This window comes from Melanerpes formicivorus, unplaced genomic scaffold, assembly GCF_026170545.1.
Source record: "Melanerpes formicivorus ecotype bairdi unplaced genomic scaffold, bMelFor1.0.p_v2 SCAF_33, whole genome shotgun sequence".
In the NCBI taxonomy this organism is placed as follows: domain Eukaryota; kingdom Metazoa; phylum Chordata; class Aves; order Piciformes; family Picidae; genus Melanerpes; species Melanerpes formicivorus.
In genome coordinates, this window is record NW_027142385.1 from 9096565 (window position 1) to 9121275 (window position 24711).

General features: G+C 53.1%; 1 protein-coding gene across 10 annotated transcripts in view; it reads right to left on the reverse strand.

Moving 5' to 3' along the window:
- SPTAN1 (spectrin alpha, non-erythrocytic 1) overlaps positions 1 to 24711 on the reverse strand; it is a 43930-nt gene that overhangs the window by 327 nt on the left and 18892 nt on the right. For 3 of the 10 annotated variants that reach the window (XM_068156064.1, XM_068156068.1, XM_068156070.1), the window contains 38 exons: positions 24179 to 24396; positions 23422 to 23514; positions 22951 to 23085; positions 22587 to 22735; positions 21291 to 21350; positions 19033 to 19231; positions 18724 to 18828; positions 18018 to 18041; positions 17637 to 17672; positions 16714 to 16761; positions 16022 to 16113; positions 15505 to 15649; positions 15213 to 15394; positions 14988 to 15087; positions 14698 to 14895; positions 14433 to 14579; positions 13841 to 13944; positions 13556 to 13718; positions 13082 to 13096; positions 11314 to 11445; positions 10874 to 11011; positions 10487 to 10591; positions 10140 to 10348; positions 9380 to 9500; positions 9119 to 9240; positions 8513 to 8645; positions 7988 to 8086; positions 7637 to 7796; positions 7341 to 7417; positions 6974 to 7183; positions 6440 to 6736; positions 5878 to 5990; positions 5145 to 5162; positions 2460 to 2514; positions 1862 to 2058; positions 1455 to 1508; positions 893 to 1039; positions 534 to 681 (listed from right to left, as the gene is read on the reverse strand). In XM_068156064.1, coding sequence (XP_068012165.1) covers positions 534 to 681; positions 893 to 1039; positions 1455 to 1508; positions 1862 to 2058; positions 2460 to 2514; positions 5145 to 5162; positions 5878 to 5990; positions 6440 to 6736; positions 6974 to 7183; positions 7341 to 7417; positions 7637 to 7796; positions 7988 to 8086; positions 8513 to 8645; positions 9119 to 9240; positions 9380 to 9500; positions 10140 to 10348; positions 10487 to 10591; positions 10874 to 11011; positions 11314 to 11445; positions 13082 to 13096; positions 13556 to 13718; positions 13841 to 13944; positions 14433 to 14579; positions 14698 to 14895; positions 14988 to 15087; positions 15213 to 15394; positions 15505 to 15649; positions 16022 to 16113; positions 16714 to 16761; positions 17637 to 17672; positions 18018 to 18041; positions 18724 to 18828; positions 19033 to 19231; positions 21291 to 21350; positions 22587 to 22735; positions 22951 to 23085; positions 23422 to 23514; positions 24179 to 24396 — 4748 coding nt within the window. The remainder of the gene's footprint in view (positions 1 to 533; positions 682 to 892; positions 1040 to 1454; positions 1509 to 1861; positions 2059 to 2459; positions 2515 to 5144; positions 5163 to 5877; positions 5991 to 6439; positions 6737 to 6973; positions 7184 to 7340; positions 7418 to 7636; positions 7797 to 7987; positions 8087 to 8512; positions 8646 to 9118; positions 9241 to 9379; positions 9501 to 10139; positions 10349 to 10486; positions 10592 to 10873; positions 11012 to 11313; positions 11446 to 13081; positions 13097 to 13555; positions 13719 to 13840; positions 13945 to 14432; positions 14580 to 14697; positions 14896 to 14987; positions 15088 to 15212; positions 15395 to 15504; positions 15650 to 16021; positions 16114 to 16713; positions 16762 to 17636; positions 17673 to 18017; positions 18042 to 18723; positions 18829 to 19032; positions 19232 to 21290; positions 21351 to 22586; positions 22736 to 22950; positions 23086 to 23421; positions 23515 to 24178; positions 24397 to 24711) is intronic. The other 7 variants (XM_068156072.1, XM_068156066.1, XM_068156065.1 and 4 more) reach the window with 4 other exon arrangements.

Here is a 24711-nt window from a genome sequence, read left to right on the forward strand (position 1 = left end):
GCTGCAGCTGGGCACCCACTAGCAGCTTGCCCATCCCCAGGGCTCAGGGGGAGGCTAGAGCAGCAGAACTGTGCCCAGCATGGGAATGCTCTGTCAGCTGGCACTAGGTGGTCAGAGGCTGGGAGGTGTCACCCGAGCCTTCTCACCAGAAAGGGGACAGCAGGGAACTGGTGCAGCTGCAGGGGCTCAGGCAGGAGGAACCTGTGCTGCAGGTGTGCAGCATCTGAACCTCTGCATCACTGCTGCAGAAACCTCTCTCTGCTCTGCAGGTGATGAACACAGAGCTGGGGCTCTAAGGAGAAGCAGAGCCAGCAGCCTCCCTCCCCAGGCTCTGAGCAGCTCCTCGGCAGCTGCAGCTCTTCCTCTGCACAGCTATGGAAGCAGCTGGGCAGGGCTGCTGGCATCATTTCTGCCTTTGCTGCAGAGCACACCCTGGGCAGGTTCAGAATCGAGCCCAGTGCCGTGCCATGACCTCCAAGCAGTCCATGCTGGTGTGTGGTAATGGCCTCCCCCTGCTCCTCCCCAGCGCTCACCTGGTAGAGCTCCTCCTTGGTCACGTAGGGCTTCCCCTCGGAGCTGAGGGCGCGGAAGGCGCTCTCGATCTCCTCGCTGGACTTGACGTTCTCGGTCTCCCTGCTGATCATGAAGGCCATGTACTCCTGCAGCGAGACATGCCCGTCCCTGCGGGCAGCGCGCCGTCAGAGCGCCGCCCGCGCAGGGGCTGCGGCGCTCCGCTCCGGCTCACCTGAGGCAAACTCCTCCTCAGCTCCCTGCTCTCGTGAAGGAAGTGCTGTGGAAGCGACCACAGCTCTCCACGACAGCAGCGCAGCTCTCGGCCCCAGAGTCCTTCCAGCCACCTCCCACACAAAAAGGAAAGGTGCAGCTCCTGTACCTGTTGGGATCTACAGTGTCGAGAATGGACTCGAACTCGGGGTCCGGCTCCCCTTCCTCAACCATGGGCAGGTCGTAGCCGAGGGAGCGCAAGCACGACTTGAACTCCTGGTGGTTGAGCCGCCCAGACTTGTCCTTGTCAAAGTGCCTGGGAAAAGAAAACCAAGCCCCCACTGGTACCTGCCAGCTGCTGAGCACTGAAAGCTACCAAAGGGGCTGGAAAGGAGAGGATGACAGGTAGCCTCTGTCCTGGGCACAGGAGCCTGGGGCAGGGCACAGCTCGCTCTCTCACACAAGAAGCAAGCAGAAGTTCTTTGCTTCAAAAGATCCCAACGGGGGCTATGCTCCCAGCTGGCATTCACTGGCACTCCCAGCTGCTACTCCCCTGTGCCCAGAGGAGGCTGCCCAGGAGAGGCTCTGGCATGGCTGAGCCAGCAGCAGGGGTCCCTGGCAGGGAGCAGAGCAGGTTGGCAGACACCAGGCAGGGAGCAAAGGAGCCACACACAGGTCAGGGAATGCCACAGGCAGGAGCCATCACCATGGCAGCCTTCCCCTGCACTCACTTGAACATCATGCTGAATTCCTTCAGGGCCTCCTCTGTGACTCCAGTTGTGTTTCTGGAAAGGAAGAAGCAAAGCTTGTGAGCAGTTCCTAAGCTCAGAGCTCTGCTGGAGTCCACGTGCCCCAAGCCAGGTCTGCATCAGGAGGTGAGACCAAGTGAGCAAACCACACAGCACAGCCCAGCAGAGTCAGTCAGTCCCCTGAGATCTCATCACTGCTAATGGCCAACAGCTACTACATCCAAACCTGCCCTTTTCATCCCTCTGAGGAGAGCCAAGGGGTGGCTGTGGTTTAGAAGCCCTGTGCTCTGATGGGTGCAGTGAAGATGGGCACAAGCATAGCCCCTGCATGGGCAGCTGTGGCTGCTGCCTTTCCCCCCCAGCCACATCTGTGCTGTGCAGGGCACTACCGAGCCTGGATCTGCTGCTCCAGGTTGTGCTGCATCCTCATGCCCAGCTGGTCCAGCTGGTCCCACTGCTGTGCCAGCCCCACGGTGCTGTGCTCAGTGTATTTGTTGTCCAGGATGAGAGCCTCCTCCATGGCAGCTCCAAGGTCCTCAATCTTCTTCAGCTGGCTGCGCATCGCTCGGATCTCCTGGTGCTTGCGCTGCGGGAGGCAGTGACGGGGAGGAGATTAAGGACAGCAAAAACACCCTGAACAGAACAGAGGCTGGCAGGGGAGGAAGGGTTTGACTCTTCTGCTGGAACTAAGCTGTAAAATAGCATCCTCCTTGTGCACCACTGTAAACCAGCAGGGCTGGCAAACCCTGAGACAAAGCCCCAGATAGGGAACACACTGAGAGCATCCCGGCCCCTCCCGCAGGACCAAGACAGCAGTGCTGGGTAGGGCTTGTGACAGAGACCAGATCCATAACAGCCCCAAAGGTCTCCTTGGTACTCAAAAGATGTAAAAGCCATTAGGATTTTGCCATTTCCACTCCCACCCTATGTTCCCAGGTCAGCAGCTGGGAAAGATCCCTCAGCAGGAGGGAGGCAAACATTGCTTACTTTAGTAGCTTCCAGCTGCGACTCCAGTGTTCCTGACTCCTCCACCATACAGGACCTAAACACAGAGCCACAGTGAGAAAATGCCCTGAGCCCAGGAAGGTGGCAGCTGGGGCTTGAAATTAACTCCTTCCTTGCAATAAAGGTCCTCACAGCAGGACTGCTCTCCCCTGGGTGTTTCAGCACTGTATGGGTTTGTTCTGCCTCACCCTGTTTCAGGCTGACAGGTCCACATCTGGTTTGTCCTTAGTTGTCTGTGCAGTTAATTTCTAGCCCCACTGAAAGGCAACACAACCAGCAGCAGCCACACACCATGCCAGCCCCGCAGTGCCCACTCCACCTTAGGAGCCAGGGCAGACCCCCCGTGCCCAGCACACACACACCAGGGGTGACTCTGGAGAGGGGCTCAAGTCAGCAAGGGGCAGGAGCTTATAGAGGTGTTACAGGGGGATCAAGGAGGGGGTTTAGAAGTAATCTTAATCTGGCACAATCTCTGCAGGGAACTGCAGGCCTCTCCTGGAGAGCAGTGGCTGGTGCAGAGTTGCCTTTCCCACCTCACCTCTCCCATCCTGTGCCCAGAGAAACCAAGGCACAGCCTCTTCACACAGTCTGGTTGCTACTGAGCTTCTGGGTAGCATATAAAGATCACCACTGTGGTGATGGTCTCCAAGAGCTCCTTCATGTGCACTAGCTGTGAATGTCTCTGGGTGCTGCTTTCACCCCAGACCCTAAGCCAGCTTTAAGCAGCAGCATGATTAAGAATCTGTCCTCCCAAGAGCTGGTGACAGCCCCTCCTCAGCAGTCCGTGCACAGACAGCAAGGGTGGGCTGGGCTGTCCTCTCTTCTCTGTGCTGCTCAAGTTCCTGCAAAGGCAAGGCCCTGTTTTTTAAGTCACCAAACTGAGCTTTCACCCCCACTGCAGCCTATCCCTGCATGCTTTTAAGCTTCTTGAGAGGGCTTCCCAGAGCTGAGCCACTGCAGCAAGGAACACACCAGACCTCTGGGTGCTTCACCAGAGGGCTGCAGCTCAGGTCCAGCACGTGTCTGGGGAGGTGAAGTGCACACGCAGGACCCTGAGCAGGAAGCTGGGAACCAGCTATGGAAAGAGTCATCAGGGACACAAACCTCTGAGCTTCTCTAAGCCGTGAGGGTTAGTTGGAAGGAAGCAATGCCTGGAGTTAAAAGGTGCATTGGAAAACCAGGTGAGGTAAGAAAATAAGAGGAAAAAACCTTCCAGACAGATCATCCCCAACTTCATACTGATAGACACGAATGACCCGGCGGTAGGCTATGCTAGGCAAAGGAAAGAGAGCAGGTGAGTGCCAGGGGCAGGAAGAGAAGAGGGCAGAGAACACCCCCAGCCTGCAGCGGAGCCACGCTCCGGCCAGCAGCCCCTCGCAGCAAGCACAAGCAGGTACTGAACAAGGGGAAAAGGTCCTGCAGCTGGCTGCACACACACAAACCCTCTGCTGTTATTTGTGCCAGTCTCGGGAGGAGCTGAGCCTGGCACTTCACTCATCTGCAGGTTCTTTAAGGACAAGGCACAGGGGCAGCCATGGCACCCTGCAAGACATGGGGCACACAGGCAGCTCAGCTCTGGAGCCTCTGTCTGCCCTCTTGCCAAGGGGTACGGGAGAGCCAGCACCTCCCAGCTCCATCCCCTCAGGCACAACGAGGGACAAACTCTGCTGGGCAACTCAGCAGCCCTCTGGTGATTTGCTCCCCAGAAGAGCCTGGATGGTGATTCCCCAGCTCTGCCTGCCCACCATGGGCACCAACAATGAGCCATGGCACTGCCTCACAACAGGGCTCCAGGAAAGCCCTGCCCAATCCCATAGCAAACCCAAGGCAGGTCACTACCTGCCAGGAGCAGCACACACAGCTTGTTGCAGAACCAGTAGCAGCAGCTACCTGTGAGAAGCACCCACTGAGCCCACCCTTTGATCTCCAGAAGCTAGAGGAGCTCCTCAGGGAGCTGGGCCCTGCCTGCTCCCCAGCCCTCAGCCCCAGGCTCTGCTAACTCTGCAGCACTTTACAGCAGGGCTCATGAGGAAGCCTCCCAGGTGCTGCAGACTTCCCATGAAGAAATGTAAATGGACACTCAGAGAGGGCTGGCAGGCTGCAGACTGATGTTGAAGATCTGATTCTTTCTTTTCCACTTGACAAATGCCAGGTGCATCCTCACCAGGAGCTGTCCCCATGGCCTGACACCTGCCCCTGAGGTGCTGGCAGAGCCAGGCCAGTTCTGGGTTCAGGCAGATCAAACCCAGGCAGCTCTTGCTTGTGTAACAGAAGAGCTTTAGGAGAAATCATTTCAGGAAAGCCTCTCCACAGCAACCTTCCCTTCTCCCTAGGGAAACAGTCAGTACCTTGGAGCTTTGGGTGGAAAAGTCTCTGCTGGAAAGCCAGGACTGGCAGCCTGTCCCATGTTCTCACACAACTCACCAGATGAGCAACGCTCAAAGAGAGCAAGAGCCAAAGTTAGGACCACCATGGCCTGCCCATGATGAATTGCTTCTGCCCTTAGCCTGGGAATTGTTAGTTCCCACTGGTTTCTACTTAACCCACTCCAAACCCTGTTCCCTATGCCTGTGCACCTCAGCCACAGATTGCTCTTTCCAAGGACAAGGAGGCTGAAGCAATGAGGACAGCAGAGCACACTCTGAAGATATAAAATTCAATACGAACCCATCTAGCAGGTAAGTCCTGGGGAATGTGAAGGTCCAAACATCAGGCAGCAGGACAGAGACAAGACAGTAGGAGAGGGACAGAGATTTGGGTGGGAAGCAAACATCAAAAAGTTAAAACCATATTTCATTGTTTCATGAAGACAGAGAACTATTTGTGAACAGAGAGAGAGAGGACCACAGGAACCTGAGCATGGAACTCACCTCCTGATACGACAGCCAGGGGCCGAGCTGCAGCCCCACCTGAGCACAGCTGGGGATGTGCTCTCCAGCTCCCTGCAACTCCCCACCTTCAGGTCAGTTATTTCTAATGCAGCTGTTAAACCTCTGCCCCCTCTCCCTAGGCAAGGACACCACACAGCACCCCAGGGGAGTCATCACAAGCTGGTCTTAAGCTGGTTTGCAGCTTCTCTCTCTATGGAAGCTCCAATTTGTTGCCCACCCCTCACTTGTGCTGCAAACTAGTTCAGGAATCACTGAGGAGTGAAGCCATGGGTAACTGCCATTACTGCAGGACAAATGAATCCAGAAGCAGGAACATTTCTGGAGCTGGTGCTCCAGGGCTTCCCAGGGCTAATAGGGATCCCTTCAACCCCAGCTGTAGGAAACCAGCAAACCCCAAGGGGCTGTTTTTAGCAGGAGACATTTACAACCTAGACTAAAGAGATGGAGGATGGACAGAAGTATCAGCTGAGGAATTCTCTAGGGGCAGCTCCTGGGCAGACAAACTCTACCTGGTCTCCTGGATCCACTGGTGGAAGGCGTTGGCATGCTGGGCAAACTCCTGCCGCAGTTTGTCGTTTTCCTCCTGCCTTCGCTGCTCTTTCTGCAGCTCCAGCTCTCGCTCCTGGCAAGGGCACAGAACACACCTCAGAGGGCTGTGGCTGCTCTGCAACAGCCAGCAATCACCAGCTGTGAGCCCCAGCCCAGTTCTGAGGCTCACAACCAGACTGAGCACTCAGTGTCCTGCTGTCTAGACAGCCAAGAAGATGACACAGGACCTCAGTCTCAAGCCCTGGGACTGGCCCAGCAGCTCCCCTGATGCTCCCAGGGACACTAAAGCTGTGTGCAGTCAGGAGCCCAGGTGCAGCTGGTCTGGCTTTGGAGAGTACACACCTGGGACACCAGGAAAGCAACCCATAACAGCAAAGGTTTACAGCTGATGGAAGTTCTCCTCCCACAAGTTTGGAGGCATTTCCCTCTGGCAGTGACACACTCTGGTACTGGTTAGCTTGGACCACAACCTCCAGGGAGGTTTGGGAAGTTGTAAGCCACACGAAGGACCTCTCAACTTGCCTTGATGATTTTCTGCAGGTTCCTCCAGGTTTCTTCAAGAGCCTCCATTGTAAACCAGGTGTAAGGGTTGGAGGCCACCCGGAAGCTCTTGATCTGGCGATCCAGCTCTGCCAGCTGGTTGAAATCAGCCTGGGCAGAGCTCAGGGAGGAGCGGAAGGCATCGTGAGCTTCCCGCAGCGCTTTGATCTCTTCCAGTGAGTTGCAGCGCACAGGGTCAGTCAAATCCTCCTCAGCATTCTCAAACCAACTGTTAAAGGCTGATGCCTTCTTTGCAAAAGTCAAGAACAGGTCCTCCACCTGGAGAGAGGAAACAGTCCAGGTCAGCTCTGCAGTAAGGCGGGCAGCCTGTGAGAGCTGAGCCGAGCCAAGACCTCTGAGGCTGCCTTCAGCACCTCTCTCTTGCGAGAGGTCTCCAGGACCTGCACAGCAGCAGCTGCCAAGGCAAAAGCGGCAGAGCTGCAAAGTGTTGTGAGGTTTGGATTTTCCCCAAAGAGAACAACCAGGGTTTTGCAGCCCTGTGGCTTGGCCTCTCACCTTTCTGAAGTGCTCCTGAGCCTCCAAGAGTTTCTTTTTCCTGGCAGCAGAGTTGGCGAGCAGCTGGTTCCAGCGCTTCATCAGCGCCGCGTGCCGAGCCTCGATGGCCTTTGACTGGATATGTTTGGCTGCCAGGAGCTGGTCCTTCAGAGCAGTGATGTTTGCAATTCCTTCCTGCTGGAAGGCCTGAAGCCCAGCATCAAAAGTTTCCTGAAGCATTGAAAGAAAAGCAAAGTCTTGGATTGTATTTTGATGCAACCATTCCAATCTCCTGTGTACATTTCAAACATATCTCCCAGATTCTTGTGGACTGGAGAAGACTTCACCTCTCCACCACTCCTGGGGTGGAAGCTGCACTAGCACTGACCTGCTTGGTGAGCAGTGTCTGCACAGAGGAGAGGTCGCGCCCGTAGTCGTCTGTCTTCAGGCTGTTCTCCTTCTCACCTGGAAATGGAGCAGAGCCAGGGAAATGGCCACATCTGTGCCTCAACCATTCCCCCTGCTCTCAGCCAGGTCACCCCCAAAGCATCAATCAGGCACAGCACTGCTGTTTGCTTTGGGTTTAGGCCTGCTCATGACCACAGCAAGTGAGAAGCCATCCGAGGTCTTTTGACCTGAGGGAGTATTTTGGTGTCCCTGTGAGCTCTGTGCTCCAGAACTTACCTATCCATGACTCCACCACATCTGCTTTCCAGTTGAACTGGAGGAAGGCAGAGTTCTCATCCAGTTTGGCTTTCCTCTGAGCTGCTGCTTTCTCCAGATCTGACACCTTCCCTCTGAGGCCCTTCATCTTGGCAGTGATGTTCTCCTCGTGGTGATTGTTCTGCGTGGCAGAGGAACACAAGAGCACACCCCATGAACGTAAGGGCTTCTGAGGCACCCAGCAAGCTGGTGACAGAAGCAGGGCTTCAGCTGTCCAAGAAACAGCTTTAAAAGCAGCTAAGGGACACAAAGAGTGAGAGCTCTCTTGAGAATGCCTTTCACATGCAAGTGTCCTGGGTGGCCCTGGCTCACCTTTTTGATGAGCTCCTCCCCATTGGCACAGACGTCGTTCACTCTGTCCTTGTGCACAGTGAAATCAGTCTCAAAGGCTTCATGCTTCTTCAGCAGGCCCTGAAGCAAGACACAGGCACTTGAAGAGTCATTTCTCACCATGGGTTAGAAACCAAATCACACCCCAATGACTTCTTGTTCTAAAGCTAACACAACCTTCTGACACTGCCAGGCTCAGCTGCCTGGAACAGTCTCCTGTTTCCCTGGGGGCAAGGGACACTGCTCTCACTTTCCAAGACTTCAGCCACTTGATTCAACCAGGACTGCCCAGCAGGGAGGGGGTGCAGAGCTGCACCATACTGCAGGTTATTTCCTCAGGAGCAGCAGACTGGGGATGCTTTTCTAAACTTGATGTTTCCAGTGTAGGCTTTCAAAACTCCCAGCAACAACCTCTCAGCTGGGAAGTCAGCTAAAGGAAGGGTTCCTGAAGCTCTAACCAGTAACACCACCACAAGGACAACAGAGATCTGACAACTTTCTTCATACCTGGATGGCTGCAAGGGTGTCCCCATAATCCTCACTGGCCACTAGTGTCATCTTTTCATTGATCCAGGCCTCTTCTTCCTCAACGTTTGCTACAAACTGCTGGTACTCCAGAGACTCCTCCAGACGCTGCCCCCTGCGTGGGAAAGGGAAGGTCGAAGTCACTGCTGATAAAAACCCAAATGACAGCAGCAGACCACCTCAGAACATGGAGAGGCTGAACCCTGCACACAGACTGTCCACACCCTGCTTCTCTCAGCAGGCTGCAGGGCTTGTGGCCCTAGAAATGCACCAGACCACGATGCCTGCAGCTACTGAAGGACCAGCAGGGATTTCTCCTAACAGCATCCTGGTAGTGGACTCAAGTCAGCAGATTTCAAATCTCTGGCTTGTAACTGGAGCAAGAAAAGGCCAACCACAGCATAGCTCAGCAGGAGACTCCTGCTACTGAGGAACAACACCAGCTGGGACTCCCCCCTGCCTTCCTGGAGCCTGTCACAGGAACACGTGCAAGGCCATTGTGTTTTTAATGACAGCCCCAACCCATGAAACTCAGCAGTGGTCACTGTGAGTCTGACACTGGTTGTTGCAGACCCATGCCTCACACACCTAGCAGCTGCCAGCTGCTTCAGCTCCTTCCAGTGATCCACAAACTGAGCCAGCCTCTGCTGGATCTCCTCCTTCCCAATCGTGTTGTCATCCGAAAGCTTCTTGCCAGTGTCCAGAACACCCTGCAGAGCAGCGGAGAGTCAGAGCAGCATCTGCAGCTCCCCGCTGTGCACCTCCCCCGGGATCTGGTTCTGACTGTCCCACTTGCCACAGAGCAGTAGGAGGCTCACTGCTGAGGGCAGTGCCAGGCAGGGAGGTTACCTGGATGGCAGGCTCGTGGGCAGCCAGCTCTGCTTCCAGGCGCTTGTGCTTCTTCCTGAGGTTCTGCACCCCAGTCAGGTCTCTGCCATAGTCCTCAGAGCTAACCAACAGCTTCTTCTCTCTGAATTCAAAGGAGAAAGGCAGAGCCTGAGCAGTGCTCCTCTAAGCCAAACTGACACAAGAAGAATGACTGCAGGTAACCAATGCTCCCCATAGCACAAAGATCTTGGATGTTAGGACTGAACCCTTGAGTTACCAGCAAACAGCAGCCGGCTCCTGGCAGCACTTTCAGGGGTGGGGTGCTGGGGAAGCAATGAAGGGGACAGAGGGGCTGTCACCTCTCCCTGAAGGACAGAGTCTCTCTGTGCTGTTTTCCAAGGGGATAGAAACCTTTTGTAAAGTTTACCTGCTGCTGCCCAGTGCTAGAGGCACGATAGGACTCTAACTGGAATTGTTTTCCCTCAGCCTCACTGCTTTGCCCCCTCCCACAGCTGGTCAGAACAACAGCATCGGCCTGGAAGGGAGCTGGGAATGTTCCCCAAAAGACTGGAGTCAGCTCTGAGCTACCTGCCCCAGCTCTGCACAGCAGTGCTTTTCAGTGCAGAGCTTCCCTTCTTGGGCTCTGGCCAAAGAAAGCTGCAGCTAAGGAGCCATTCCCAAGCTGCTGCCAAAGGCATCTGGATGAGTTTCCCCTGTCTGGAGAGCAGACCCTGGCCAGGAAGAAGGCACAGTACAAAGCCCCCAGCTGCCAGGCACACACTTGATCCAGGACTCCTCATCATCCATGTCCCTGAAGAACTGGTGCAGGCGATGGGACTCGTTGAGCTTCGCCCTGCGCGCCGCGGCCATGCCCTTGATGCGCTGGAAGCGACCGTTGATGGCCTCGCGCTTGTCCTTCACCTGCGAGGTGTCGAAGGCACTGCTGGTCATCAGGCTGTCAGCCTGGCTGTTCAGGTCCTTCAGGCGGTCCTGGGGACGTGGGGAAAGGCTGTGAGCTGCCTGCACCTTCCCTGTGCTTGCACCCAGCTGCTGCTGCAAGCGCACTGCTGCGGCAGGGCTTGCCGGTCGCTGGGGATCCTCCTCCAGCAGCAGCAGGGAAGGCAATACCTCATGAGCTGATATGTCAGCCTCCAGCAGCTGATGCTTCTTCAGAAGGTTGTTAACCGATGCCAAGTCCTTCCCATAATCTTCAGATGCCAACAAAGCCTCCACCTGGGAGTGAGGAAAGAAAAAGGGAGCGGAGGAGGAGCTGTTTCCACAAAACCATTGAAAACCATTCTACAGTGAGGATGATCCTGTGCCTCAGCACCTGCTTGGCCCCTAGCAGATGCTCTGCAGAGATGCCCCTTCTCACCTTACCAAGTAAGAGCAAAAAGCTTTGACAAGATTCAGTCACAATAAAGATTGGTTCAGAATAAATCTAGACTTGGGCAAAGGTGGAAAGCCAGCAAAGGGCATCTAAAATTGGAAGCCCCAAGCCTCCATCCCAGCTACCTCTGAGAGCCAGAAATCAAAGTCCTTGATCCCGGTGTTGAAGTTCTGTTGCTTGTTTGCTTCTTTCAGTTTCTGACTCTTCTCTGCCGACTTCTGCACCAGGAACTGCCACTGGTCAGCCAGGGCGGCCAGCCGAGCCTGGGAGAGAGAGGGGAACGCTGCAGGCCAGAGGCAGCCTCTGATGGGTGCAAACCCACAGCCTGCTGCAAGCTTGGCTGTTGACTGCAGGTGTGCAGATTCCACAGTCCCTGCCTCCTGCTGCCCAGCTGCCACCAGCTGCCCTCCCACCGCCTGGTCACAGGGCCGGGAAACTTCTCACCCACAAGCCGGCAGCAGAGTGAGTGCCCTGACCTCTGCTGCAAGGGCAGAGTTTCTGCAGAGCCAGGCTTGCTCCTGGGCCCCCTGCTCCCTCGGTCAGCTTGAGGGGGGCTGGTGCCCACCTTGACGGCGTCCTCGCTGCCGGCGCAGGCGCCCCTCTGGATCAGGGAGTTCCCCATGTCGATGACGCCGCGGATGCGCTCGGCGTTGGCATGCAGCTCCGCCTCGAAGGCTTGGTGCTTCTGGTGCTTGCTCTGCACACAGTGAGAGCAGGGTTACAGCCTGGCCTAAGTGCTGCTTGGTTGTTTTCATGGGCTGAGAGGACAGCACAGAGGTCTGGCTGTAGGCTAAGGAGGGTCCCCCTTAGCCGGGATGGCCCCCGGCTCACTCTGACAGGGGCTTGCCAGGCTCTAACCCAGCAGCACTGAGCTGGGTGCAGATCTCAGCATCTTCTGCACTTCACAGAGCCTGGGATCCTTGCACTGAGCTCAGCTGTTACTCAAGTGAAGCTTTCTCATGTTGCCCTCTGAAAGGCAGCAGCTGCACACACCCTGGTGCAGCAGATCATCCTCCTTTCTGCTCTGACCACCCCTTGTCTGTATCCCTGTGCCTCTCCCACTCCCTGTCCCCCAATTTTCCCAGCTTTTTTCTCCCCTCTCTCTCCCAATTTCTATTTTTCTTCCTAATCTCTGCTGCAGCTACCTGCTTTCTGCACAGCCTTGGTATTAGTCACCCAGAGCCCCCCTGTACAGTAAATGATTAATTAACACCCAAGCCCTCTGCACCCAGAGCTGAATTAGTCACAGTTCCCCTCTGCTGCGCGGAGAGCACCATGAGAACAACAGGAGCCTTGCTGTGGGAGGCAGTGTGCAGCTCTCAGCTACACACCACCCCCCTGCCAGCAAGGGGACAACAGCACAACAGTGACAAGACAGAGTTCACAGGGATGGGCTGGAAGTGCCACTGGACATGGGGGTGCAGCGTCCTGGGAGGGTGGGATGAAGGAGGCGTTAGGCTGAAAACGAAGGATGGGAAATACTCCAGAGCTGGCATGAGAGATTCTGCATGAACTGCTTGATTTTGGGAGCTTCCATCCTGCCTGCTTCCAAGCCACATTTGCCAACATCTCCAAGTCAAGTGCAAAGCTGCCAGTTTCCTATCTGTACAACTGCCACAACAGCAAATCCCAGACAAACTCTTTTGGGTTAATGCTAATTGTTATTATTTTAATTAAAAACATGCACCAGAAGCTCTAGTGACAAAGGAGGACTCTTCCCTCTCCTAGTTTCCCCCTTCTTTGTTTTCTCTCCTGTATACCTTCATTTTCATTCCACTGCTTGGATTCTTACAGGCCCTGTCAGCTTCCCATCTGTACAGATCTTTCTGGAGTGTTCTTTACACTACTGCTGCAAGAACTGAGCCACCCAGGGCTGTCATTTAACTGCATCCTCCTTCTTCAGCATTTGCCTCTACACACAAGCTCACAAAGCTGGCATTAAGCTCTGTGTCAAACCATCACCAGTGAGGATCCAGACAGGAGGATGCCAGGCCCAGCAGCCCAGTTTCTGAAAAAGGGGGACAGGAACCCATTTTCCTGGGGGCTAACTTCTGAACAACCTCCAGACTCCCTCAGCAGCACCATAAATGAAACAGCTCATGCAGAACGCCTGCAAAACAAAGAACTGATGGTGCTGAGCAGGCATTAACCAGAAGCCACAACCAGGACATGAGGATCAGCAGCAGCTGGACCTGCACCAGGTCAGCAACTAAGAGAGAACAAAGCAACTGCAGGAGCTGATGGATGGAGCAAGACTGCAGCCAGGCCCTCTGCTCACACACAAGCTAAGACAGAGAAAGGGTCACATACCAGGGCTAGTCCAAACTACTTACCAGCAGTTTGGAAAGCTACAAAACAGATTGAGAGAAGCAGTTGAGTGCATTCATACTACATAAACCAGCACTAAAACATAAGAGGTAACTTCAATTGTTCCTTAATACTGAGAAATAAAAGAGACTTCACATTTCAGAACAGGAGGCAGGGATGAGACCCAAGAACTCCATTTCCTTATGTGATGACCTAGATACTGGCAGACAGGCAAAAAGGCTGCTCAGGGCTTTCTGCAGCAGCAAGTTGCTGCTGCAGAGATCACATCTCATTAATTATATGCATCAACAATTGCCAAGTGAGCTCTATTTTGGGTCTCCTTTCATGCATAATGCAAATTCCATTTCCTCCTCGTTAGCCAGAGACCACATCCAACACTGTGCCTTATTCTTTTGTTCCTGAGCCTGTTCTTCAAACCAGAGCGTGCTTTGCAAGGCTGAAGATTATACTTAGAGTTCTAAGCCAAGAGCCACATTCACCTGGATATTTGTGGGGTCCTTATAGGATTCATCACTGGCAGTTTGGAGCTTCTCACTGATCCAAGCTTCTATTTCATCCACATCACGACTGAACTGCTGGAGTGTCTGGGATTCTCCCAGTTTGGATCTCTTCTCAATCATCTGAGCCTTCAGACGGAGCCACCTGCATGCAGTTCAGTACAGAAGCTGAGTGAGAGCCCAGAGCTGCACCCAGCATCCCCTGCTGCCCAGGAGCATCCTCCTGCAGGGGGGTCTCTGCAGCCCCCACTGCGAGGCAGCACTAACCTGTCCAGAACCTCGTTCCGCCTGCTGGCAATGACTCCCTTTGCATAGTGATCAGCAGAGATCAGCTGGTCAGCAAATGACTGCAGGACAGCAATTTTCTCTTCCTGTGCAAACAGAAGCCAGCAATCAGTGATGAGCAGGCTCTGGAATGGAACTTTTTTAACTTTTGTTCCCTCTTTACATATACACCAGCGTTAGTGTGACTGTGAAGGCAGCCTGACTTCTGCAAGACTGCAGAGTTCAGCTTCTGGACACCTTCCACCTGTGGCACTGAGGAAGAAGCATTTTTGGACTCTAAGCTACAGCAGTTCAAGCAGGCAGCTTGCTGTCATGAGCAGCTGGACACAGATCTCCTTCTGCTGTAGGAAAAGCAAGAACCCCACAAGGTTTCAAAGCAGTAAGAGTTCCACAGCTGCTTGCCACTGCTCGTAGGCAGCAAAATCCATCCCTATCTGCATGAGCCCTGAGCTCCTGCAGCAGACTGCAAATGGCTGAATATTTAGAACCAAACTTCATCCATCCAGGGCAGCAACTTCTGCTACCAACCTGCACAGGAGTGCAGCTGCTTTCCCCTCAGAGCCACACTCCTCACCTGCACGTTGATTGCCTTATCAAAGTCCTCGTGCTTCTTGATGAGTGCCTCCACACTGTCCAAGGAGTCTCCTTTGTCCTCTGTGTTCAGGAAGGCCTCTCGTGCTGCCATCCAGTTTTCAGCTTGTTCACAGTCCCGATGAAACAACTGGGGAGAAAAGTGCTCCAAAGCATGAGAAAGAGGCCCAGAGCACTGCTGCTCACTTGGGGGAACACATTTTCTTGCACAGGGAGGAATTCTTTCTCTTCAAAGTACAGCAGAGTACCTGCAGCTCTAGGCACTGGTCTAGCATCATCCTGCGCTGGACCCAGGCCTTCTCTAGGTCTGTTCGCTCTTGGTCCAGGATGTCCAACTTCTCCTTTATCTCAGGGCTGGCATAGTGCCCATGGGCAAGGAGCTGCTGCCCAAACTGCTCAAATGCCTGGAAAGTGCCAGCCCTTGCATCTATTTCAGTGCGGTGCTCCTGCAGAGGACAGAGGCTCCGTTAAGCACACCCTGAATGGGAAGCATCAGAGTCAGCTCTGGAGGGCTCTGACTCCTCTCTCCCTCCTGTACCTGGTGCCTCTCCAGTAAAGCCTCAGCTCCAGTCACATCCTTCGCAAGCTCATCCGAGGAGACCAGGCCCCGGATGCCATTGATCCAAGACATGAGGTCCCTGGGAACACACAAGCAGAGGATTTTTCCCTCCCTCCACTGAACCAAGCACAAGAGGAGGAGGGGGAGGCCTCTGCGCCCTGCCCGGGAGCCAGAGGTGCTTCAGCAGAGCAGAGGGAGCAGCACCTGAAGTCGCTGAGGAAGCGCTGCAGGTCGTGCGAGTCTCCCAGCTTCTCCTTGCGCTCGTCAGCTCTCTTGCCCAGGCTGCTCCAGGCCTGGTTCAGCTCTGTGCACTTCTCCTGCAGGTCCTCAGCAGACTCTGGGTGTGACTGGATCAGGCGCTGGGCAGTCTCACCCAGAGAATTCACCTGGAGAAGGGAAATAAGCACAATGAGGACAGACAGAATCATTCCATGGCTCCATCCCTCCCTGCTAGATAAAGAGGAAGCTTTTGGCTTTGTCTTCCTCACAGCCTCACCTTGTCCCCCAGAGCTGCCAGGTCTCTCTCAAAGCCTTCGTGTTTGCGCTGCAGAGCCTGCACGCTGGCCAGGTCATGTCCATAGTTGTCTGTATTGAGGGCCTGATTCTTCTCCTCTATCCATTCTTTTGTTTCATCAGCATCTCTGGTTTGAGTGAAGGCAAAAGGAGAACCAAAGGGGAGGTCACGGCAGGATCTAGCACCCAGCACGGTGCCAACTGCCAGGGACGCTCTCGAGGTTGATGGTTCTGTGAGACTGCTGCCCCAGCTGCCCCAGCCAACTTCTGCCAGCACAGGATGCTCCCCCAGGCCCCCCAGGCTCACAGCAGTGCTGCAGTGTTCCAGATTCCTAAACAAACCTTTCTTTTTCTAGGAGAGCATAAAGAGTCCTTGCTGGACCACTGGTGGCCTAACTTCCACTGAACCAGCTGGGGGGTGAAGTCTGATTTGTTCAGGTCCCAGTCTCTTCGTACACAACCTTACTGACTCAACCCCAAGCATGACCCAAACAGCTCACCTGTGGAACCTCTGCACCTCATGGGCACTGCCCAGGAGCTGGCTTCGCTCCTCTGCTAACTGCTGCAGCGATCTCCAGCGTTCATTCAGCTCCTGCAGAACAAAACCCCAAGGCCACTGCACACCACAGGCTGACAGCACTGCTGCCTGCACAAGAAACTCTTCCTGCTGCTCACTGAAGCTTTGAGATGGCAAACAGAAAACTTGAGGTTGCTCACTGCTTATCTGTGCCTTTCCCCACTCTGCTGACACAAACATGCCAACAGCTCCTTCCTCTCTGCTATTGCAGGCCTTGCCTCAAGGCTCTACTAAGAATACTGACAGCCCTGCTGGAAGACTCCTTAAGTGGCTGTGCTTCTTCCTTCTGCAGCACAGAAACTTCCTCAGTAAGACAAAGGAGAAGCCAAGACTGGCCTTGCCCTGCAGGTGGAAGTTGCTGTTCTGCTGGGTTCCAGAGGCAAGCAGCTCAGGCAGCCCAGTTAAATCAAATCATCTCCAGGGTTTCTCCCAAGATGTAAACCCAAAGTGATTGTGTGTGCACAGTAAGATATTGATGAGCCCTGCATGTGTCAATAACTCCTTGTTAACTCAATAACTCCCTGAGTTGATTCAAAAAGGTTTGTAAAGGGTAATGGAAGTCAAAGGCTGTGGGCAGGGAGGGCTGCAATCAGCTCCTCAGAGGCTGCAGCTTACCTTGATTGAGTTAAAGGTTGCCACCGAGTGCACCATCAGCCGTGCAGACTGCAGGGGAAGGCAGAGACACAAAGGCAGAGTTAGTGTCAGCTCTGCCCAACCAGAGCCAAAACCAGACTGAAAGAAACCTCCTTGGAACTCCTTAATGACCTGGCCTAGTTCAGAAATAGACTTGGTAAAAATACAACCCTGCAAAAGGCAGGAAGATAGAAGTGCCCCAGATCAGAAAGGTTTCAGTGGAAACTGCTGAATTCTGTAATTCTGTAGCTGTTTCCCTGGCACAGTGCTCTGGACACACTTGTCCAGGATGAAAGAGAAAAGCAAGTATCAAGAAAACCAATGCCAGTGAAATTGCAAAGCAACCAAGAGTACTTAGTTGCAACCCCCAAGGCGTTACAGCTCAGAGCAATGACAGCTAGAAATGGCTCCTATCTTGCTGGTGCTACCTGAAAGCAAAACCAATTGTCCCAAGGACAAAGGAGGGAAACCTGAGGCAATGTTCAGTAGGTCAATTAAACCCCCAAACCCTGTCACAGGGATGGGAAAAAAGAAAGATAAAATGAATCAGCCAAATGGTTTAGCTCTGCAGAGGTTTTGATGACATCAGCTTGGCAGCTAAGTCAGGTGTGCCCAGATCACCAGAACTGGGGAGGGCTAAACAGAAGAATGCTAACCAGCTCTCTCCAAGATGCAATCTGCTTTCCTGGGGATGGATCACTTGGCCAAACTCATCCCTTTGCAGAGACACAGAGGAGAACTTAAGAGTTTTCCAGGCTCTCAGTGCCTTAGGACTGGCACTGCAACCTGTGCAAAACAGCACAGGTCTGGCACTGAGCCTCCGAGCAGGCCTGCAGCCTGGTCACGCTGCTGTGCTGGCACTTGTGGGTCACTGCTGCTGTGTGCTGCCAGGCTACGGCACTCACCTTCCAAGGAGAGGCTGTCTTAGAATCAGGTTCATCCTGTTGGAAAATGTGAAGAAACAGATTTGAATAGAAGAAAAATAGAAAGTGATCAGAACACACTAGAAAACTTTGGAAGCTCTTCACCTCCAGTCCCTGCCAGAGGACATCTCCAGCCATCGGTACCAGCAAGAGTTTGCACCAGTTGGGGTCACCCTGCTCTGCATTGACTTGGGATCTAGGTCGAGACGCTCAGGAAACAACAGTGCCAAAGACAGCTTAACCCTTTGATGTCCACCCAGAGTCACTCCTGAGCCCCTTCATGGAAATCAGCTAGTTACAGCTGGACTGCTCCTGCATCCCAACCCTTGTAAGTGCCACAGTACCTCAGAAACAAACGCTTACCCTGGGCATCATTCCATAGACTTCCTGCAAAGGGATAAACAGGAAGAGTTTGTTATTGTCAAACAGAAAAAGTTCTCATGGTTTGAATAGCAGAGAGCAGCAGAGAGGCTCCATCCTTCCACAACCTGGTTACCAGCATGGCAGCAAGCTGGGCAGTGCTCACACAGCCTCCAGGTGTAGCTCAGAGAAGCAAGCTGCCCAGCACTCTGCTGGCACTGGATAGAATCCTTTACAGAAAGAGCAGCACCAGAATGTGAAAACCTGGCAAGCCCCAGGGGGTTACCAAAAAAAGAAACCAGAAACCCCCAGAACTCCTCCACTGGAAGCTCAGCTCTGGTTCCTTCCTCTTTTCCCTAACATCCTTTGCCTGGCCTGCAAAGAAATGAAGCCAAGAGGTCAAATTTCTATGAAGCAGAGCTAATGCACAGATTTGCCATGACTCTGAAGGTTCTTTTGAAGACTTTGCATTCCTAAGGAACAGGAAGAGAAAAGCTGTGGGTGGTGCACTGTGCTAGCACATCTCAAACAAAACAGCTCCAAGGGTGCCCTGGGGCTGGCCACGCTTCACTGAGTGTCTCTGGCTAGAGCAGCACCCACCCCAGCGACCAGAGCCCTGCACTGCCACACAGGGCACAGGACAGACAGAAGAAAGAAAGGAAGGCTTTGGCTTCTCAAAGAGTTAGATTAAGTCAGAGAAAAAGCAGACCTGTTGCTGCACTGCTTGCACTTCATCTGCCATCAATCCTTCTGACTCCAGGTCACTGGCAACCTTGTTGATGTCCTTCAGTCGTGACTCATTGGCTTTCAGATCCTGCACGGGACAGGAGAGGGCACAGCATCAACACCCACACCAACTGGCACTCCAGGGATGCCCAACACCACAAACCAAAGTACAATCCAGTTGTAAACCTTTGTGTTTCCAGCCACAGCTGTTTCCTTCTCAGCTATGGACACACGAGCAGCAAGCCTGCAGGGACAACCACCAACACCCCAACTCTGCAGCACTGCCACACACCTTCTGAAAGTCATCAAACTTCTTCTGCAGCACCTCCACCTGCTCCAGGTCAGCCCCCACTTCCTCACTGGTGAGGGCAGCCTCCTTCTCATTGATCCACTGCTGCAGCTCATTGGCCTCCCGGAACAGCATGAACTTCTTGCAGCTCTTCTCCAGCATGTCCTTGCGCTTCTCTCCCAGCTCCAGGAGGGAGTGGTACCTGCAAGGGGCGGGAAGGGACACAGGGTAGTCAGAGCACACTCGGCAGAGTCACTGTCACTTACCCAGCACTGTCACCACCGAAGAGGGGAGAAATCTCTGCTCCCTGCTCTGCCACAGAGCCCTCTCCTGCAGAATTCAGTAAGTGCCAACCACAGGCTCATCCTCTAGATGGACAGCACCACCACAAAGGTCTCCCACATGCAACACCTCACCAGGCAAAAGCAAACCCAAACCACAGCTTAGGGCAGGATAAGCTCTGAAGTTCCAGCAGCACCGTGGTGCAGGAATGACTCCAAAGGGTCTTGCTTTGAGAAGTATTTCCCACAGCACACCCAGGTCACAAACTCCACCAACCATCTCTCAGCAGAGCAAAATCTGCTGGATGCTCACAAAAGCATCAACACAAATACATTCAACTGGGAAATCCATGGAACTCATTCCAGGTGCACTGCTTTGTATCTGTGCAATTCCCAACAGCAGCCTCATTGACATGAGAGTGAATCCAAAGTAAAACCTCTAAGATGTTCATTTCCAGTCCAAACCAATTTAACCCTTGGCAGCCCAGGCATTTGTGTCTGACCACAGGAAAACTAAAGTCCTCTCTTCAATTCCTGGTAACCAACAGGACACTGATGGTGCTACCAAAGCTCTTCCAAGCTACTGCTGGGAAAAGCCAAGGGAAGCTTTGCAGTTGCTGATGCTGAGTGACAGCACCCTGCAGCAATGCTGTCTGCAAAGAGCCTCACCCTCCACTCCCCTCCTGACTGCTCCCCTAGTTTAAGTTCTCTGGCAGATGAGACATTCCAGCTGCATCTGGATGGAGTTTAAGATCCTGAAGCAGACTGACCTTGGTCTACCACAGTGATCCACAGCAGCAACTGACTCTCATTATTAACCCATTTTGATAGTATTAAATCAAATCATGTAGGACACTGCTGAGATGCCTGCAAGGGCCTCAGATGGGGAAAGGGAAGCCTTGCAAAGCTTTCCTTTCCCACCCCTGCAGCACAGACACTGAGCAGTTAGCACCTCCCACCTGCAAGAGCTCAACCATGCAGCAATTTCCTAACCAGGAGCTAACTCAGAGGGCACAAAGCCTTCAGAAGCAAATCCTGGATACCCTGGGCTGTAATATCTGTGCATTGAACTGACACCAGCTGAGTCCTTCTATGGAAACAGAGAGCTCATGGTGGTTTGTCTACCCTGGTTTAAGACTGGATAGAAAGGAACTAAGAATCTTTCACACTGGGTTTGAACAGAAACTCTCTGCCCTGACTTGAGGAAAACACACTGGTTGGAAGCCTGCCCCAGGTGCAGATGTTTGCCACAGCACAGGTATTAACTACTTGTGAAGCTCAGAGGATCTGGGGCATAATACCTTCAGGAGCAGACCTTCCCTCAAAGTTGTTTTGCAACACTTCAGAGGTTAACAGAACCACTTCTGATTCTCAAACCAAGATCCTCTCTGTGGAAAGCCAGGCTCAGGGAGCACAACTGCTTTGGACATCCCAGCACCCTCCACAGCCATAACACAACCTTGGCTTTGTTGCCCCAAGGACATGAACACAAGTTTGAAAATTAAGTCAGTGTTGCAATAAAGCCCTAACCATCCCACAGAAAGAACTAAAGCTTTCAGACTGCCCTGCATGAATGCTCCTTTGAGCTGAGCTCTGAAACTCCACCTTCCCCCAGACACCCATGGGATGCAGAACCTGGAGTGGGTATTTGATACCTCTATGTAACAAACATTTCCACCTGCAGCTCACAGTGCAAGATACTCATTTAAAGGACAGCTGTCTGGTCTTGACTAAAGCCTCTTCTGGTGAGCAAAATCGGCATACTGGGAATGCCATCATCAGCCACTTAGCAACAGAGGTGACCACAAGGTAAGCAGCTGGCTGGCTACAGAGGACACACAGAACACAGGACAGCAATCCACACTGCAGGAACTGCTGCCTTCTGTCTCTTTGGAGCAGCCTTCCCAGAGGAGGAAACAAAGAAGGATGAAGAGTGACAGCATGGAGACAGCAGGGTTTAGAAAGGCTAAGCCTACTCACAGTTCTTCCACCTGTTTCATACGCAGAGAGACACTGCCGACTTCCTTAGTTATGAGAGTCCTGCACAGACAGAGGGAGCACAGCAAATGCATGCAAAAAATTAGTCAGATTAACAAAAACAACGAAAGCAGCAGCTCCAACCATGGGTGGTCTGTGGTAGGAGATGGTGAAGAGCTCACATTGAAATGGAGATCAGGGGTCAATCAGAAGCAAACAAAGCGAGTCAGACCAGGAACAAAATTCACAGAAGGAGACCTCAGGAATGAACTTGGGCTCTCCCCACCAGGCCTAACCTCCTCATCCTCCTGCCTCAGACTGAACTGAAGGGTGGTTCTCTCTCCTTGCCTCCAAAGGCAGGCAGCTCTCTTCTAGTCCTTCACAGCTGGGTGCCACCCATTGAGGAGGTGACACATGAGCAGAGCTCTGCTCACTGCCTCACCATTTCCAGCCCTTTCTCTCACTGGTAGAAGTTGTGGTTTTGGTTTGGGTTTTTTTTAACCAGCGGTGACTGCATGTCACCAAGAACTGGTGACTCAGAACAATGGAGTGGGCAGAAAATCTCACACAGAAAGACAGGGCAGCTGTGCAGACAGATGATGGCATGCATAAAACTTTCAGCTTTGGCTTCCAAGTGGCTTGATAAGGTGAGCCAGCAGCTCTCAGCTATCACCCACAGCCCTTGCCCGAACTAATCTATGACTGCCATGTGCTGTGGGAGGTCACTGCCAAGCAGCCAGGCAGGTTTCTCTATCTGCAGTGTTGTGTTCCTCTTTTAAAAGGAAGAAAGGAAAAAGGAGAAAAGGCGAGGGAGCAAGTTTTAGTCCCTGTAGTGGCACCAGAGGCAATGAGTGAGCAGCAGTGCAGGCACAGCTGCTGAGGAGGTCACCTCCAGAGGCAGCCCTGGGTAGGGAGGGCACCATACTTCCTGAAACCAGACCTAAGAAAGCTTTTCCAAGCAGATCCCACATTGAGCAGGGACAACTACCAACAGAAGAGCTGCTAAGGACAGAGATAACTCACAAACAGGCTGAAGTTGTTAGGTCCAACAACGATAGGAACACACAATAGCAAAGTCAGACAGCAAGTTGAGCTCTGGTGTTGTGAGTTTTACAGCTCAAAACAGGAACAGCAATGAGCAATACAGAGCGAGAACAAACCAGCTGAGTGTGCAGCCCTGCTACAGCAGCCTCTTGTTTTGCTCCAAAACCTGCTCCCTCGTGTAAGAGGCATGGCCTATGGGAGGCAGAGGCCAGGCCAGCCAAGGCTGTGTGTGGCAGTGCCACCCCCAGCTCTTACTGGTTGTCGATCTGCTCCTGGCGCAGTGCGATGCTGCCCTGCTCCTCCAGCAGGTTCTCGCGGGACGCAGACTGGGCAGGATCCAGCTTCTTCACGTAGGCAGCTGGCACGAAGCCCTGGCGGTCATTGACTTCAACCTTCCACCAGTCCTGGGCAAGAGAAAAAGTGAAAAAAAACATCTGATAGCTACAGGAGTTGTGAGAATGGGCTGGAGAGGTGTGGGAAACCGTGGAATGGGAGCGTGGACTACATGTGCAGATTCAACTGCTTTAGATGCTCTTATGAGAGCAAAAAGAACAACTCCCCACAGAGCACAAAATCAAGCCAGCCAAGCAGCTCAGCAAACCAGAAGGCAGGAGGGTACCTTGTTGGTGCTGTTGAGTAAGGTGAGGATATCTCCCTTCTTCATCGTCACCTCCCGGGGACTCTTCTCCTGGTAGTCATAGAGAGCCAGGACCAGCTCCTTTCCAGTTTCATCATCTGTGGGAGCAACTTGTTGCTAACAAAGAAGAAGCACAAGAAAAGTTATTTGTTCTGTGTTTATTACAATCAGTGCAGCTGTCCTAAAAAGTACTTCTAGCCTTCAAGCCAGTGTGGGACCTCAGAATGGACCCTGCAGAGTAGGCTGCAATGCAGGCAGACTGCCTTCAGCTGCAGCCTGAGCCCAGACCTTGCCAGCCACCACATTACCTCTCCCAGCACCCCGCAGCTGCCTGCTATGGCTGCACTGCTGCTGAGAAACCCCAGCAGGGTACAGCCAGTTCTCAGAACCAACAACTGCTCCTCAGCTTGGCCTTTACCCTCTGCTGACCCTTTAGCAGCACAACTTCCTTACCCTGCAGGACTGGGCCTGCTCCCTCAGCGCCTGGATGCTGCTGCCATATGCAGAGAGGTCGGACATCAGCGCTTCGTGTTTCTTCAGCAGGGCCTGCAAGGGAAAGCACCAAGGCACCATCTGCCCCTGGCCACCTCACACACTGTCCTGCTCCACAGCCACTCTTTGGCTCCAGAGCTGCCAGTCCTGTGACTCCCATGAGAAGGACCGTTGTTGTTTATTCACAGACCAGATAGGAGTCCAAATGCTCCTGGGGCCCTTCCTCTACCTTATCTCAGCAACATTCTTTTGTGGTGACCAGGAACACCACATAGCTCACTCCAAACAGTGTGAAGTTTGAATGTGTGCCTTAAACTGCACTGCAGTTCAATTAAATGTCCCTCAAGAGGGTCTGGGAGATGGACCTGGCCTCAGAATGGTGCCAGCCAAGTAACTATAGACAAATCATCACTTCCAGACCAGTGAACTGCTGCCAGTCAGCCTCAGCGTCCAGTCAAGAACCTGCTGCTACCAACCTCTCTGTGCTTTACAAAAGCCCTATAGAGAGGTGAATGCAAATGTGAAGTTTAATGAACATTTCATGTGCAGCAAACCAAAACTATCATCTTTTGGCCCTGAGCCCAAACTCAGCACAATGCAAGAACCTTCTGCCTCTACGGATCTTGGAACCAGCAGAGCTCCTGAAGTTTTCACCTGGACAAATCCAAAGCCTCACTGTGTTCACATCAAACTGATCAAAACAACAACTCTCAAATACCTCAGCAGAGTCTTCATCTTTTCCATAGTCTGTGCTGCCTACAATGGGCTCCTTCTCCCTCATCCAGGACTCTGCCTCATTAGCATCAGCAAAGTACTGCTGAGCTTGCAGGGAATCCTCCAGGTCCTGTCGCCGCTGAGAGGCTTTTGCTTTCAGAGAGTCCCACTTCTGGTTCAGCTCATTCAGTTTGATTTTCACATCCTCAGCTGCAAAATGTCCTAGGGGACAGAAAGAGAGAGAACTGAAGAACTTGCAGAGACAAACAAGAGGCCCTACAGGATTATTTGTACTCTTGGAAGTCCCAGCAAGGAGACCTGCAGCCTGCTCTGACTGCAGCAATGACAGCACAGCTCAGACTGAAAGCACTGCACCTCTCAAACTATGCTTGGAACATCTGAGTCATTAAGAGCAAACCAAATCACATCACAACACTTCTCCTCAACGAAGAGAAAGGGAAAGTCATCTCTTTCCAGTGGCAGGTTTTGAAAACAGCCCACAACAACAGCAGATGTGCATTCCAGATGCTGGAATCC